This window comes from Telopea speciosissima, chromosome 4 (genome assembly GCF_018873765.1).
Source record: "Telopea speciosissima isolate NSW1024214 ecotype Mountain lineage chromosome 4, Tspe_v1, whole genome shotgun sequence".
NCBI classification, from domain to species: Eukaryota; Viridiplantae; Streptophyta; class Magnoliopsida; order Proteales; family Proteaceae; genus Telopea; species Telopea speciosissima.
Window position 1 is genome coordinate 4,720,299 of NC_057919.1, and position 14,435 is coordinate 4,734,733.

Here is a 14,435-nt window from a genome sequence, read left to right on the forward strand (position 1 = left end):
ACTAGTTATAAGATACATATTATACAAGAAACCAGTAGTATGCAGTACCATCAGAGCTTCAATATTGCAAGGATTTGAATCAAGAAGATCAAGCAAATCCCTTAATATTTTCACTCTTGTAGATGTGTCCTTAGAGCTTGACAGAAATCTGAAAATAAGTGCCAACATTTCAGGAAGGAAGAAGTGGGAATTGTTTCCCTTGCTCCTCTGCTTGTCAGCTTGATTATGCTTCTGTAAGACCTGGACATCATTCTCATACATAGCAGTTAGAAGATAAATTCTGTTGTACAGAAAAACAAATGAATAGCCAGATATCAGCAATAGAACCAAACTAAAGCTTCTACAGATTATCTACACTCAAATAGAAATAAGCTTTAAATCTTTTTACATCACCTGTTTTGGGCTAGCACCCCCAAGAAGAACATCAAACAAGGTGGCACACAAAAGATCTGTTTGTGGAAACTTGAAAAGTCTATCAGCTATTGCAGGAAAAATTGGTTGCAGCCTTGTATTGACCTTCCTATGGCTTTCTGAAAGAGGTCTGGATCTTCCAACTCCAAGATTGAAAAATCTGGGTCCCTTCTTCTCAGATGGCAGACCAACCAAAAGTCTTCCCAGGAATTGCAAACTGAGCAATCTTATCGGTTCAGACTCCCTATGATCAACCAGTGAAAATAAATGTAAATAGACAGCAACATGATCAATAGAGCATATAATTACTACTCGAACACTCATCTTACATTACATTCTTTGCTAAAATATTTGTAATGGAAAGTGCATATTTCAGATTATCAGAGTCACAGGCTAAGTATGACAATAGCCAGTTTGTATTTAATGATTATGAGTTGATAACATCCACAATGTCAGGTATATTATGTGCTAACAGATACTTCAGAAAAGGAATAAGAGAAATTATTGGGGTGGCTAGAATGACAACTAGAAGTATTTATCAGATACCATTGACATTAGAATACAGATGGTGTACCTCTGAAGGAGATTAACGAAAATGTGACAGCCACCAAGAAAATTAACTTGTTCCAGAAAAGAAGCAAGCAATGGCTTTTGAGAAACAGCACGAATAACCATATGTAACACATCCTCAACACATGCCATATCCTGACTTCTCTCAAAGAAAGCTATAAGAGCTTTTATATCTGATACTGCAATGTTCTGCCTGCAGGATGAGATGCCTCTGAATCAGAACTTTTAGGGAATACGATTGTAATACTTTCATCTCATAAGATCTTATCAAATAGAAATTCAGAAATGTGCATATAAGAGTGCCAACTTGGCAGGTGCTTAACCTGAGACTCATTTCACCAAGACTTAACAGAACAAGACGGATTTTATGAATGTCTTCTCGACTTGGTCTCTCTCCAAATATTTTTTTACCGATAGGATGCAAAAGAGGCATGCTGCCAAAAGCAGAACGAGTTTTTGGTTTGTCCCAGTAAAACAGATGTATTATATCAATAACGCGTGGAAGCCGACAGAGAGTTGTAAGAAGTCTTGGATCATTGTCAAATTGCTGTATAAGGAACATATACAGCTCACGCTGAACATTGTAAACTGTATTTACCCAGATAAGAGGATTAAGAAATATGCTCGAAATAGCGCCTCTCACAAGCAGCTCTGACAGGCCTGGTTGTAACCAAATCAAATTAATACAAAATGTTGACTGAATTTATAGATGGAAAGGGTACAAGAAAATGTACATGCGTGAGTTTGCAGAATTTTGGCAGTTTAGGAGAGAGAGTTACATTACCACAGTTTGCCACAACATTAAACATATGTTTCAAAGCTGACAGGGTTTCCAAATTAAGCTGCTGGGGTGGAATTGATTGCAACAAAAATCCCAGAATGGAAAATCCAGAAACATGATGCATTTGCTGCTGATTTGCTATATTCTCATCCAGGAAAGAAGCTATAAGCTCAATAGTTTCAGCTGCAATACAATTCTTAGTAATAGATCTAAGAATTGTCTCCTCAGTGTGTTCACTCTCAGAATCTTCAAACTTATCAAACTGAGTCAAAAGCGGAAAAAATACTGATACACCCCCAACACAGTAAATTATCTGTTGCAACAAGCGACGAGAACATAACTGTGTTCCAGCCATAACTGCAGCTTCAAACGAGTTTTTATCCAGTGCATGATCCAGCAGTGGTGAAACATTAAATAAATTCCTGCCATCACTGGCCTGCAAAGAGATAATATTAGATCACAATTTATCGATGACAGGCAAAAATAATGCAACTAACAGGAAATTATTACAGGAAAGGATGATGACCTGTGCATTGAGACCAAAAATGATTCTGGATGCAAGGCCATCCTTTGGATCAAGAATTCCACTGGGCAAAGGGTAATTGGAAGCAAGAGCAACTTCATTATCAAGGAATGAATACATATAACTTGGTCCTAAGGAATAAATGCCTAAGATTTGCTCAGAAGAAATAGCATCACTGAACATATAAACTGGACCAATCTGTCCAAGAAAAGAAGAACATTCTCTGACCGAGAACAGTGGGTTCTCTTCTTCATACACAGCTGGACTTACTTTTGCTCCAATTGAACAACATGTCAAAGTTTCATTAATCTTTGGATACCTGAAACATGTATTATGAAAGTCAGGAAGTTAATTACGCAGATAATTATGTGAAACCTGAGAGCAGCTTTGAATGATTTCTCAACCAAAACAAATGAAAAGAGAATAGCAACAATCAAAAGATCAGTAACACCTGCATTTCTCAGATGATACAAGATCACCATCAAGGTAACATCGCAGCATGCTTCCACCAGAAAATGCTCTCCCAACGCTATGAGTTATGCAAAGAAAATGCCATTTCTTTCGCACAAGGCTCAGATGCAATGAAACACATTGTCGCTTATGGTTGATAGACTGCAAGACAGAAACATGTCATAAATGAGCATATCTCGCTATAACATCAAAAGACAATACTAAGCTGGAAAGAAATTTAAAAGCCAGGACATTATTACGTGAAGCATATTGAGCTCCACCTTCTATTGAGAAGTTCAGACAAGAATGAAGGACGACGCATAGCCCATGTAGCCTATAGTAGCTAGGGTGTCATTGTTCTGGTTTGGGGTCATTTACTGGTACAAGTGTCAAATTTTTTTAGGATCTATGTTTCTGTTCAGATTTCAGAAAGATCCTCATTTTTTTGAGAAGTGTCTACAGTTTAAGATTTTGTGAAACATTAGGGGTGTTTCGGTCATAGGAATAAAAGTAGATTCAGTGACAGAATTGGGACTATTTCTTATTTTCCCTTTTTCAAATTTAAGTGGGAGTCCAAGTAGTCTTTTAGAATGTATGTAAGTGGGTTTCTTGGAATGATGCAAATGAAGAAAGATGTATTAGGCACATGGCATTATCAATCCATGTGTCATTTCATTGGAAACCTCGGTCTGCCAATTCTTTCATAGATGAGATAGCAGGCAAAGGGTGGTAAGGCCTCATTTTAGTTGTTAGGAAGATTTTCCATTGCGAAGCTGCAAGCTGTATACACTCTGTTTCTTCTTTTCTTCTTCGATTATATTGGTAATTCATTAAAAAAAATGATGTAAAAGAAGAAAGAAGAAAACACTGAGGCAAGGAATGACCATATCAAAGTCTCGCTCCAGTTTCTACAATGAAAAAACCTCTTTAGATAGCAAGAAGACATTTAATCTTCCTCTTTCCAAATCCATCTTTGTAAGCTTTGGCCTTCCTTCCTCATTCTTGGCCTCCCCAACCTCCATATTGATCCCCCACGTTAATTCCAGAATTAGGCCCTCCAAGTATTTTTCTTTTCCTAAGGGATTGCAACAGTAAAGTATATTTTCGTTTCACGTATAAAGATGCAACTACAATTGATATGACATTCAGCACAGAAAAAAACCAGGACTGTCCTTTATACAAAACTTCACAAAAATAAAGAAGCAATGAACAACAGCTAGAAGAAAACTTGTATCAACTCCCTGAAACTATTTTCTGGCTGAGGGCCCAATCTATAAGGTACCTACCAAAATCAGCCCAATTACTCGGATAACACCTGAGACACCCTTCTGTTTTTTCGTCCATACACACACCCACCCAAACTACTACATACAGCCAAAGTTCCAAAGAACAATTTCTTTTTCTCTAAACGGACTTCGGCCATTGAATGAACAACTTATTTACATTATTAAGCCATGTCAAGGTCACTCAAAACAAACCAAGGAAGAATATCCATACATTTTCAGTCACATATGACATAACAATTCAGGAACTTGCATGCTGCTGATTCCTCTTCACAATAACATAAATAACAATGATTTGCAAGATGCCATTTAGTTGTACGATATCTAATACCAAAACTGTCTGGGGTACGATGTCTTGTATTCCGTTGCTTGCATTAGCGGGCTGATTCTGAAGGGCCGTTAAGAGGCTGTAGGGCCCGAAGTGGACTATATGGGTAAGTGCTATATGGGTATTTTGGTAAATTACCTGTTTAGGGTTTCTCCATATATTTGTAGTGAGGGTTCTTTCTATGTAATAAATCTGAGAGAGGTGTGAGGACGAGCGGCTGTAACCTTATTCTCCATTGATAGTGAAGCAAATCTCATCTCACCATGGACGTAGGCAATCTTGCCGAACCACATAAATCCTCGTGTGCATTGCGTGATTGTTTCTTTGTGATTTCCATTCTTTTCTGCATCGGTTTAGGTTACGTTTTTTCTACAAAAGCATTATCAAGAGCCAACAGGAGTGCACAAGTAACAACTCTAAGGGGAGCCTTCATCTTTCAAACACTTGTGACTTCCATTAACTTCTTTAATTCTTCCACATCTGGTTTCCTCCTCCGTGCAGTATCATGAGATAATCAAATGATGAATATTTATTACTCTCATCAACACAAATGTTCTCCACCAATAGATTACAAACAAGGCCAATTTAAAAGGAGGAAATAATGGTAAAGACAAAAGCTGTAAACTTGTAAAGTTCCTAGAAGAGGTCGTATGGTTGTGGTGGGTGGGCTTAGTTTGTGCTGGTTTCTTTCATGGGTTGAGGTGGGGGAGAGATTCTACTTTGCTTATTTCTACCCGACTCCCAGTTTGGTTTCTTTCCTTTTCTCATTTCTCTTTGCTCCTCTGCTCCGTTGCCTTTCTTGTTTCTACCTCTTTGGATCCAGAGTTAATAAAGATTTCTTTTGCTGTTGCTTGTCAAAGAGAGGGAAACCCAAAAAAAATTGTTTCTCCACTTTGATAGGTTTATCAATTATACTACTGTTCAAGACTGTAAAATATCCATGCCCTTAAACTGTTGGGATTTTGCATTGATATTGAGAGGTTTCCAATCTGGATAACTCAAAGATGATGTTGCACCATAGCATGTACAGCATTGCTAAAGGACGGCCATGATAAATGAACAAATATGAGACCAATCCATGGAAGAAGAATTTGGATTGAATCCTGAACCAAAAAGAAAATCATAAAACAAACAACACAGAAACATCAAGTCAATACACGTAGGGGGTTCTCTGACCAACATTTTTGACATAAACCATGCCAAGCTTAAAGAGAGTGGTTACTCCAATGGTGTTTGTGTTTAAAGTGGCAAGTTAAAAGTTGTTGTTGTTTAGCAATTATGTTCATAAAATTAGTTGATTACTTGATTAGTCATAGTTAAAAAGTTAATAGGTCAGGTTTTCAATGGCGAAACTGAAAGTGTAGTTTTGTCTAGCATTTTTTTTATTATTGGATATGAGGTTTTTTTTTTTTTTGGCCAGTGTTCTTTATGCAATTGGATCAAAAGAGTGAGAATTTTATTTCTTAGAGATAATGTTCTAAATTTCCAAGATGTTGGGAATCAAGCAAGTTCAAATCAATATATAGCAGAAAAGTGGAACCTCAACTATTTGCAGTCCACCATTAAGTACTGAATGGAACAACAATGACTCCACTCAAGGAACCAAATCAAAATAGGTAACCAAACAAGGCATACAAGACGAAATGAGATTTGAACAAGATGTCAAGCCTAAGCAACAAACAGTTGGACAACATCCTGAGGGCAAAGAAACTTTTACCTCATAAACCAACTTGTCTCTCCCAAACACAGCAAAGCACCCTTTCCCATTTTCTGTAAGAAAACTAAAAAGACCCATAGTTCCTGTCCTGGGGAAGTTTTCTACTCTGACCCAACAGGAAAAGGAAAATCCTTTAGTGTGAGGCCACTGCACAGGTGTTCTTATTACAATTCCCTACAACAGGGTAGAAAACGTCAGCAATAACTTGAAACATCTCAAATACATAATAACAAAATATTATCAGCTAATTAATGGCCAGAATAAATCATGAGTGCCGAAGGCAACAATTAGGAAATTTAATTAAGATACAAGAAGAATAGGATGTAGAAGTGTGCAGATTAGTGTCATGTCAAAATTTCCAGAACCAAAAAACTCCCCTTTGGGTTTGTGTCAGCCAGCCAGCTAACTGTAAAGGGCGTACCCAGTGCACGGGGCTTCCCCTTTCCCTAGTGTCTCACCCAGGTCTGCACCTCACTCTCCCTTCTCTACCTCCCTCTCGGACAAGATCATCTTGTCTCCCTCCCCCAATGGTCTCTTTAGTTCTAGATCCGCTTGGGACTACGTTAGGACTCATGCCCCCCCACTGTCCCTTGGCACAAACTTGTTTGGTTCAAAGATCACACCCCCCGCCACAACTTCAATGTTTGGAGATCCCTTAACAACTGCCTTCCCACTTAAGCCTTTCTCCTTCACCGTCACATTCCTGTCTCCCCTTCCTGTATCCTTTGCTGGGATGGTATTGAGGACGTCAACCACCTCTTCTTCTCTTGCCCTTTCACCTCCATTATTTGGAAAAAAATCCCTTTTTTAAATCTGGCTCCGCAGTAGGATACCTTTCCCCTTTGCCAGGGAGTGGCTTTGGTTGGATATGACTTTTTCAGGCAACTCTATTTGTGACTCCGCTGGTAAACTTGTGTTTGGGGCCGTCATCTCGCATATTTGTATGCAGAGAAATCTTCGAAGATGGACCTCCAATTCTCGATCTTTCAACAAGATTTGGAAAGCCATCTTCTTTGATGTCAGTTCCAAGCTTCACTTGCTTCGCCATGGATCTCTTTTGGACACTCCCAGGAACATGCATATAGTTACTTACTGGGGTTTAGATGTTTCTTTTTTTTCAGTCTCCTAGCCCGCCCCTTTAGGGCTTGTGGGGCGTCTTTGTATAGCTTCACCCCCCTCTTTTCCCAGTGTATTCTCCCCCCCCCCCTTCTCTCTTTTCCCTTTGGGGTTTTGTTAATATATTCTTATTCACTCAAAAAAAAAAAAAAAAACCTCCAATCAGCAAGAAAAAAAATATTGCAGCACAATACACCAGAAATCGTCACATCAAACAGTAAACATAGTGACTACTTGTACTTCTTGCAAAATAAGTCCTAATGTGCTCTGACCAAAATTTATTCGAAGTGAACCAAATTATTATAAGTACTCTGCTACAGATTACACAAATTACAAGATGTATAACTTAATGGAAATAAATTATGCAAGTACGTACAGATTCATTCCCACTGAGATTGAAAAAGGCAGTGGGCCCTTTTTCGTTGAGCATAGATTGAATGCTGATCAACAGCAATGAGCAGTACTGTTGCCTTGATCCAATTTTGTCACCACGAAGAAGAGCAAAAATTTTCCGTATGTCCTTACCAGATATGCTATGGCCACCGATAAGTTGAATTAGTTGTGAAATTTTCAAAATCAAATTGTCGTTCTCCTCTTGTGCAAACCAATCAAGAAGAAAATTAAGCATTCCTGCTCTCACACATGAAGCTTGATTAGAGATGGACTCTCTTAGCAGTTGCTGAAATACATTAAGCCCAAAAAGCCGCAATGAATCACTGCTCTGTCCAACCACAATGACAGAGTAATAGTTAAGAAAACACAACGATTCAAACAAAGGAAAATTATCATTTATGGAGAGAGAGAGAAAGACCTTCCGCAGAACACTAAAGAAAAGTAAGACTACATCCTCATTCTGTGCCAAAAAAGAGGGAAAAAAGTAAACATTAATATGTGGCAGTAAGTAGTAACTGATGCATTCAATTAAAAGTTGACCCTTGACAGACATGCATATTCAATACATCCCTTACATAGGAACTAAATAATCACCAAATCCAAGGGAATATTTGCAGGTTTCCACAGACAACCATGCCAATATAATCTCAAATAACATCTTGATACGGTAAGGTATTCATTAAAAGTCACCTTTATTACGGGTGTCATTTTGATATCAAACTTTCCATCAACAAGCATGTCTAGCAGAGCACTCAAAAGCCCTTCACTTGACTGCCACGAGAAAAAATCCAACAACAAGCTTCGCAATGTCTGATAACCCTTTCCCACAAGAGCTCTAAAGGAAGCCTGCAAACAATAGCAGAAAAGAAAAATAATGACTAGAGCAAATACCACTAAACACCACAAAGCAAAGAACAGATAAAAAAACAGTAAAGATCCTTTCCCTCATTCCCAGGCTAATAGCCTAATACTCTACAGAAAGGAGGTAGATCCACATGAAAGATATTGCAAAATCCATGCATTGTGAATCGAACCAATAAGTAAAGATCCTTTCCATCCAACCCTCTCTCTATGAAGCCTTCTATATTTTTGGCCTTTTTCTTTTTCAATAAAATTTTTGACCTATCAAAAACGATATAAATAAATAAATAAAGCCACACTGACTAACAACTGTAAACATCTAAAGATCAGAAGCCAAAACATGAGGTCTTCATACAGGGTATCAATTAAAAAGAAAACTACATCTTCCTAGAACTAATTTCAAATACTTCCACCAGTCATAGGAAAGGCAGGAAACACTGGTGCAAATTCAAATGGTAAATATGTGCATAGGTCATAAAATCTGCATAAAAAACATGCATCTAGACTTTAGATAGCTTCCGTGCCACCTTTTTCTTGGGAAAAAGAGAAATCTTAAGTTCTTAACCCCCTTTCTTTGATAAGCAACAAGAAATGTTCATTCATTAGGATATGTACACCTATACATGTGTTCTTCACTGTTACAATTTACAACCGCTTATCCCAAAAGCTCTTGCTGTTAAGTAAGGTGCGACAACCATATATTCAACAAATAACAACACCCACTACATGTGCAGATCCACACAAGCACGGTTCTGATACCATGGTAAGGACTACAACAATGTATATTCAACGCATAACAACACCCACCTGCATGTGCAGCCCCACACACACACGGCTCTGGTACCATGGTAAGGACTACAACAGTGTATAGCAACATTGTTGTAGCCCTTAACAGCTCGAGCTTTAGAGATAAACGGTTGTAACATGGTATCAGAGCCAGGAGGTCGGGTGTTCGATCCCTGGTAAGTGCAAGGGGTTTGTGTCGTTGTACCCGAATTCAATAACTCCCCCATCATTCTGTTCAAGATGTAATCAAGATTAAGAATCTTCTTCTGTCGATCCAACTTTATGCATGCATCCGTTCCAGATGTCCACCATCCAGCAGTCCAATACCCAGAACTCAAACACATTTCACATGCAAAGATTCAGAGAGAGAGAGAGAGAGATCCCACATGACACTGAACAAGCAGACTGATGAAGCAGGTGCCACAGTATCTAATTGCAACAACTTTATTCACTGTCTCGAAAACTTGTAGCACAGAGTTGATTGAAATGAAGCAGTAAGATAGGACATGATTACCTTTGAGGCATCATTTCCTGTAAGCAGATAGGTCAGTGTTTGAAGAACATTCAGGACCAACTTCTCTCCACAACCCTTGTCAAGATTGCCATTTAACAGAGAGACAATGTGCAAAAAGCATTCTCCATCACGGAACAAAGTCTGATAATACTGAAGGCAAAATGAAATTTTGCAGGATATCAGTCATAACACAACAGCATAAACAGTTTGGCCATTAGAACATAAAAAATGAATGCACATTTACATACCATTTGATCAGTTAAAAGCATATCTCTCATACCAACCAATAGATCAATTGACAATTCTGCAAAATTCTTTTCTCGTTCCTTTACAGAAGTAAACATCTCCAAATATTTAGAGCATATGTGCAATAGCGCTACTTGATTTTCTTTAGAAGATGGTGGCAGCTGCAAGCATGATTAAGCAAGAAAAGATTTTTACCACCATGGAGGACAAAACTATAAATCAGATGAACAAATCAGCACATGCTTCCTCAACTCTCCTTCCCAGAACAAATCAAATAAACAATCTATAGATACCTTCATTAGATCAAGAATATGTCTCAGCACTTGCTTCCTCAACTCTCCTTCCCAGAACAAATCAAATAAACAATCTATAGATGAAGAGTCATGTAAAACTAAACTCTTTGCATCATCCACTACTGATAGATACTCGGTAAAGAGCTCCATTGAAGTCTTCATGCATTTAAGCCAACATTGAGCTCTCTCAATTGAACTAATTCTTTGATTATTTTGTGGCAAAATACCCTCCATAAACTGTGTCTCAACAAGAGGGCTTATACATCCAGACCTTCTTAATTCTTGGGATTGAACACAAGCGACTTTGAGCACCCTTGAAATTGCATTCAATGTCTTGAAAGAAGCAACAGTTTTCTCAGTTGCAAGCTGTAGGATACGATGCAGGCTCTTTGCAAGAACATTTGCAATCTCAGGTTGACAAAGAGATTGTTCAAGTGCATCTAACAACACAGAACATTCAGGCTGCCATGACATGAAATTTACAGGTGAGTGAAATTTCAAGAAATTATTACCGGAAAAAAAAATTTCAAGAAATTATCGTGTTCAACATGATAGAAATAAGTCAAGAATCTCTTCATAAGGATCACGTTGTACACCAAGTCCTGAAGAGGACCATGACAACACAGAAAAGAGATGCCTAATTTGCATCTAAGATCAGAAGGCATGATGTTGTGATAAATCAAGAGTTAAAATAATGGAATTTGCAGTAAATAAGAAAAGAATTAAGATGAATGCCCAAACATGAAAAGAACTGCCAAGGTATATTTGCTGAAAAGAAGCACCAGCCATGTGGCCATTACTTATGCCATTAATTATGCATATCTCAGTAAATAAATTAAAACTTATGATTCAACTCAACTCAATTAGGCCTTACTGAAGCAAGTAGAATAGAGAAAAAAGTCTTCAAAGATATAGGAAAGGATACATGAATTTTGGTCAATATTTTCTAACAAAAAAAAAGATAAATACTTGTAATTCAACTTAACTCAATTAGGCCTTATCCCAGCAAGTTGAATATAAAAATAAATAAATAGATTAAAATAAAAGTCTATTAAAGATAAAGTCTGGGTACACCATTCATGTGTCTCTCCCACATTCACTAGAGCCTGGAAATATCTAACCAGGAAATTCATTTAAAGTGAAAGCCCAAAATAAAGTACTCACCCCGAGTTAATAACCCCAAAGAGCAGCTTTTATCTTAGAATGATGTAACAACTGCATCCTTGCCTGATCAACCATCAAGATAGAAGGGGTGTCAATTGGTTGGTCTGGTCCGGTTTCGGTTGGGCCTAAATGGTCCCCCCTACTTTAGGATCCCGCACGGTGACCGGCCTGTTTAAGTAATTGGTCCTCATAGGCTAGGCGTGGTCCTCTATATAAAACGGTTGGTCGGTACCGGAATGGAACGAGGTCTCGCCGAGATCTTTGAGATATCTCGGTTTTTTGAAGGTCCAAGACGAGACAGAGGATGAGTTAAGAAAACAGCATCGGCTCGAATTCTCGGTATTTTACATTAATTGTATGCTTTCTACTACTAAATTATGTGTAGAACAGGGCCTATTAATACGTCGTAGCCTACCAACCTAGGGTCCAAAGTCAAACTCCTATTTGGACTTTGATATTTCAAAATTTGATAGTGTCATTGTGTTTAAATGGCCAAAAATAAGTTATTTACCAAGTTTCATGACCTAACTAGGTTAAAAACCCACCGAAACCTCGCTTCGAGTTCAAAAAAAAAAAAAAAAATGCACCAACGCGCCAAGATCTTGGTGAGATCTCGGCCCAACTTAGTTTTCTGCCTGTCCGAAACCAAGATCTTGAACCATGGGTACCTGTCTATAATCGGTCTCATACTAAATGGACTCGCACTAAATGGTCTACAATCGGGCTATGTAAGTTTGGTCCATATAGCTTCTAATGAGATTTAATTCTTTGGGATGAAACAAGTACTTACTTGAGAGAATGTTTCTCACTAGGCTAATGGCTAAATAAGTAAATCTCAATGCATTAGGATCTTTATGGGCCTCAATCTCATTGGACATACATATGATGGCATTTCGAACAATATAAATGGCCTTGATTATGTGCTCCGTTCATTTTTTGCCCATCAACTTCGCAATGCATTAATATTCAATTACAATTCTATGTTTTTACTTGGACCATAGTCCTTTATATATAACGTACGTAATGCAAGAAGATAAATTAATCAAGGAGATTAATAAAGGGTATACTTGGGATAAAATAGGGAATTTAAGGGGTAATTGGGCTAAAACAGACGGTTCATAAACGGGCTTAAACATGTCGGACTTGGTCGGGCGCCCATCGGTCCATCCCCTTGCACCGTGAATGACACGTTTAGCTAATGTCTCAGGCCTTAGCCCGACAAGTTTAGCTAACGTGTCGAGCTGGTTTGGGTTTTCACCAGTCAGGACAGGTCAGTCCTACCAATGCGGGCTTAGAATTGACACCCCTTATATATATATAAATCGTTCTCAATGGTGTTAGATATGGGCCAGAATACCGTGGGGGGTATTCTGGACTTTTTTCCTCTTTATTTATTTAGTTGTTTGTATGTAGTTTAGTCCCACATTGCTCATGTACATATGTTTATTCTTTTATTACTCTTATAAATAAAGAGGTGCTTGGGGTGACTCAAATCATCCAAGCCTTTCCCTAATTTTAAATCTCTCTACATGGTATCAAAGCTGATTTCGAATTAGGGACCAACCCTATTGTTTTTTTTTTCTCCTTCTTCTCTCCTCCATCGTTTTTCCCTTCTTCCCCTCCTTGTTTCTCCTTGGTTCTCCCTTTTTCCTAAGAGCAGCACTACAAGAGGTGGTCGTATGACCTAGTTGCTGCCCCTCCCAACCTCTTTTCAGTTTTTTATGACTTAATTACTGCTCGATAGCTGCTGGACCCTCTCTGCCGCATTGAAGTCTTTAAGGTTTTTCTGGAGATCAGCCCCTACCATTATTGAAGGCTGTTCTTCACTTATTGAGGCTTCTTCAGCACCTTTTCCAGCATCTATTCAGCATCTCTTCTCCTTCATTGAAGACCTCCACTCCCAATCGATCTCCATCTTCAGGGTTTTTTCCAAAACCCTGACAATTGTCGACTTTGGGTGTGGGGCTGCTTGTTGCTGCTGCACTTTGGTTCTTCTTCCGCCAGGCTGATTCTATAATTACCAGGAGACACTCGGCTGCAATTTTTGGGCTTCTACAATCCAGTTTTGAAGACCTCTCTGAGATCGATACACCTTACAGGGTTTTTTTCAAAACCTTGACATCTATCGATCTTGGGGCTGCTGCTGCCCATTGGACCTGAGTTTCTACAGGTTGTTTTCTCCATTATAAAGCACCAATCAACTTCAGTTGCAGCCTTTTATCTGCAGTTCTGTGCCACACTTGTCCCTTTATCGATTTCCATAATTCAGGGTTTTCTTCAAAACCCTGATACTATCGATATAGGGGTCTCCTTGTGCTGCTGGTTCTGTTTTTTGGAGAGGTGATTCAGCCTTTATTTTGAAGTTAACATTGGACATATTTGCTGCCAAGAATGGGTGATTCGATCAATTCTTCAGCTACTTCAGATCAGTCACTCACTGATGGTCACAAGACAGAGTACCACAACTTCCCACCAAATCCTATTCAACTTGATGGCTCGAATTACCTTCTCTGGTCCAGATCTGCCTCGTTTGCCATTGCAGGCTGTGGTCTCACCAGTCATATTAATGGCACTTGTGTTATGCCTACTGAACAAGGGCCTGCTCAGGAAAAGTGGCTTGCCAATAATGGTGTTCTGATGTCTTATCTGATAGGATCTATGACTTCTGATCTACAACATAACTTTCTTCTTCTGGACACTACCTCCCAAATTTGGGCCGCCACTTTCACCCTACTTCAGTGGCTGATATTGCTTCCTATAAGAAGCACGTGGACAAAATCAGAGTATATGACTTTTTGGCTAGTTTGAATGTGGAGTATGATCAGATCCGTGTTCAGGTGTTGGGACATAAGCCATTTCCCACACTTGAACAATCTTATGCATTGGTGTTTTCTGAGGAGAACCGGAGGGCTGCTATGTTGCACCCTCCTATTACAAACAGATCAGCTTTCAAGGCTGCTGCCCCGGCCACTTCTGCTCCTAGTGGCACTGTTGCTCTT

At 38.8% G+C, this 14,435-nt stretch overlaps 1 protein-coding gene across 2 annotated transcripts in view; it reads right to left on the minus strand.

The window, feature by feature from the left end:
- LOC122660599 (BEACH domain-containing protein B-like) overlaps window positions 1-14,435 on the minus strand; it is a 146,960-nt gene that overhangs the window by 47,302 nt on the left and 85,223 nt on the right. For both annotated transcript variants that reach the window (XM_043855976.1, XM_043855977.1), the window contains 14 exons: window positions 10,273-10,734; window positions 9,982-10,140; window positions 9,734-9,883; window positions 8,263-8,418; window positions 7,991-8,032; window positions 7,556-7,900; window positions 6,064-6,237; window positions 2,737-2,897; window positions 2,289-2,604; window positions 1,766-2,198; window positions 1,305-1,641; window positions 986-1,174; window positions 394-655; window positions 49-240 (listed from right to left, as the gene is read on the minus strand). In XM_043855976.1, coding sequence (XP_043711911.1) covers window positions 49-240; window positions 394-655; window positions 986-1,174; window positions 1,305-1,641; window positions 1,766-2,198; window positions 2,289-2,604; window positions 2,737-2,897; window positions 6,064-6,237; window positions 7,556-7,900; window positions 7,991-8,032; window positions 8,263-8,418; window positions 9,734-9,883; window positions 9,982-10,140; window positions 10,273-10,734 — 3,378 coding nt within the window. The remainder of the gene's footprint in view (window positions 1-48; window positions 241-393; window positions 656-985; window positions 1,175-1,304; window positions 1,642-1,765; window positions 2,199-2,288; window positions 2,605-2,736; window positions 2,898-6,063; window positions 6,238-7,555; window positions 7,901-7,990; window positions 8,033-8,262; window positions 8,419-9,733; window positions 9,884-9,981; window positions 10,141-10,272; window positions 10,735-14,435) is intronic.